The sequence below is a fragment of the Pseudomyrmex gracilis genome, unplaced genomic scaffold, assembly GCF_002006095.1.
Source record: "Pseudomyrmex gracilis isolate BER0280 unplaced genomic scaffold, ASM200609v1 scaffold_133, whole genome shotgun sequence".
In the NCBI taxonomy this organism is placed as follows: domain Eukaryota; kingdom Metazoa; phylum Arthropoda; class Insecta; order Hymenoptera; family Formicidae; genus Pseudomyrmex; species Pseudomyrmex gracilis.
In genome coordinates this window covers 134095-136674 of record NW_018020717.1, presented here as the reverse complement: position 1 = coordinate 136674, position 2580 = coordinate 134095, and the positions used below count along the sequence as shown (strand labels likewise).

Genomic DNA, 2580 nt, shown 5'->3' with positions numbered 1-2580 from the left:
TATTATATAATATATAATATATAATATATAATATATAATATATAATATATAATATATATTATATATATTATATATATATATATAATTGCGGTATCTCAAGAACGAAAGACTCGAAGAACCTTCACACAAATAGGGTAAAAGACCCAATTACCGTCACCTGAATAATAAACTCTGGCGTTAGTGAATTGTTTTCACTACTTATTTATCAAAAACATGTGTTTTTCTTCTTATCTGGTATCATTCGATGTCTCTGATATAAGAAACAAAATAAATACCGCCTCTCAAAATCTCTATTTTTATTTATAAATTTAACAATTAAAAAAGAACGATGCGAGAGCTATTTACTGTCACCCCTAAAATGAAAGAAATGAGACACGAATGTTGAGTGCTGGAGAGATTTCTTGTTATATTAATTGCACTTAAAATTCTACGTTAGATTGTTTTCGTGCATAACTTTTTAGGATTTATTTAATATTTTAAATAAAATAGTTTAGGGTGACAGCAATTGGACAGACGACAGAGTAATTGGGATCTTTTACCCTATGACTCTTATTCTTCACTTTCGTTTTTTTTTTTTTTTTTATACAAGTAAGCAGTTTTTTTCTCGTCGGACAAATACAACAAACTTCTACGTGATTGCAGATCGAGTACAGTCGAGATTCCACGTACATGTGACGATAATTACTCTTTAAAGAAGTACTTGAGAGCCATCAAGCGGGACGGTCAACCACTGCGATGTTACGAAAACTGTAAGCTACACGACGGTGAAGACAAGTTACCTTTTAAGGTAACCGTGGTGAGGCGCCTGACTTCGACGCATCTAAAAAACTGACGAGAATTCTGCCGATGCACAATTAGATGCAATTCTGCGTCACCGGTCTCAACGAGAGACGCTCCTTCCCCCCCCCCCCCCGATGACTCTCCGTCTCGATTTCTCGATTTCTCTGAGAACGATTTAAAATTGTTTAATTAACGTTTAATTAACGCTCTTGATGTGTACACGTGTGTGAAAATAAATAACAAACAATTTCTACCTAAGAAATTGAGGTTTGAGCTGCGAAATAATTACAAAAATTAGCGCGACAAGCGTCCGATGTGTGTACGCGCACTTCGGAATAAGATATTCAATACGCTATTGTGTCGCCAGCGACCTTCACCCGCGGTAGCTAAGTCAGACGAGAAAACTATATCTCTGTGCGGAGAATTGCAGTTTCCGTGTCTCACACACACTCGATTTTATGCAATCTCGAATGATGATCACGTCTCTCGTCGTTTTCCAGTCGCGTTTCAGTCGCGCGGAGTTTAGTCAATTTTCACACAAAATGGAACATTTTTCTTCAAGACTTGGTCGCCATCACGCAGACGACGCAACGCTTCAAATGAAAAATAAATTGCGATCTTCGATTTGCTCATTTTCAAATCTTTCGGAAGCGAACGTTGAGACCGCGCCGTTCTCGGTGGACTATTTTTTTTTGCGATGCTTTTCAACCGCTAAAAGATTCTATCGGTAAAGAACGAAACGTTTCAACGGGCAAAAGAAAACGTGAGACAACGACGGTTTCGCGAGACGTTTTTGCGTTCGATTGAAAAAACGCGAGTATCCAGTGATTTGTTTAACAACGTGGTTACTTTGCGGCGCAGATGCTGCAACCGGGAGATGATTTGTGCAGAAACAAATAAGTGTCGACGGTATAGAATGAAATTTGTTGGAGTTAGGCTCGATTTTTGGAAAGATCGAGCAATTGATTTAGTTTGCGCGTTACCGCCTAATTGGCTTCTGATAATCTTGTCTCGAGTGCGAAACAAATTCCGATATATAGCGGTTATTATTAATTAATTTAAAAAAAAACGCGTACACTTTCGTTTTCCAATCAATATTAAATTAATTAAATTAACTGTCGTATATGGTAATGCGCGAGACGAGATTTGGCAGATGCAGAAGTTTTCGAGTTTCAACAATTGAATCTCGCGCGAAAAACAATTTTGTTCCGTACATTTTCGAATTGTTGTCGCGCAAAACGATCGCTCCGTTTACACCATCTGCTCTGGCGTGCGAAAATAAAATTATTTACTTGCGACACTAACGAAACGTTGGCGAAACGCAGAGAAAATATACAGAAGAGTTCAATTGACGAGCAAATGGAAATATACAAAATTATGTTTGTTCTTGTAACACGCAAATGTGTAATATGTAGTTTTATGTATAGTTTGTAATTACTTTGTCACGTTTAATTGTACATTTATCAATTTTAGAGATAAGATTAACAATTTATTGTCGCAATATAATCAACGTCCGTTCAAGTACTTTTTGTTTGCAAGTTAGCCAACAAGTGTACACCGAAAAAATTGTATTCTTGTTTTGAGGAGAGATATCCCACTTACTTTGAGTATATTTTATACTAAAATAGGCGCCAAGAAGAGTTTCTTATTTTAAGAGGAAAATCCTCTAAATAGTAATATTGATAAGAATATAAAAAGCCTCTANAGAAAAACATATATATATATCTCACCATCGAAAAAGACTATATTCTTAAATTAAGAATATATTTTTAAATAAAGAATATATTCTTCATTTCAGAA

At 35.6% G+C, this 2580-nt stretch overlaps 2 protein-coding genes across 2 annotated transcripts in view; one reads left to right on the top strand and one right to left on the bottom strand.

Moving 5' to 3' along the window:
• Positions 1–2406, top strand: part of LOC109856762 — a 4169-nt gene extending 1763 nt beyond the window's left edge. Inside the window, exon 2 of the mRNA XM_020432393.1 lies at positions 643–2406. Coding sequence (XP_020287982.1) covers positions 643–832 — 190 coding nt within the window. The 3' untranslated portion in view covers positions 833–2406. The remainder of the gene's footprint in view (positions 1–642) is intronic.
• Positions 1–2580, bottom strand: part of LOC109856763 (apoptosis-resistant E3 ubiquitin protein ligase 1) — an 87334-nt gene that overhangs the window by 17077 nt on the left and 67677 nt on the right. The gene's annotated exons all lie outside the window — the stretch shown is intronic.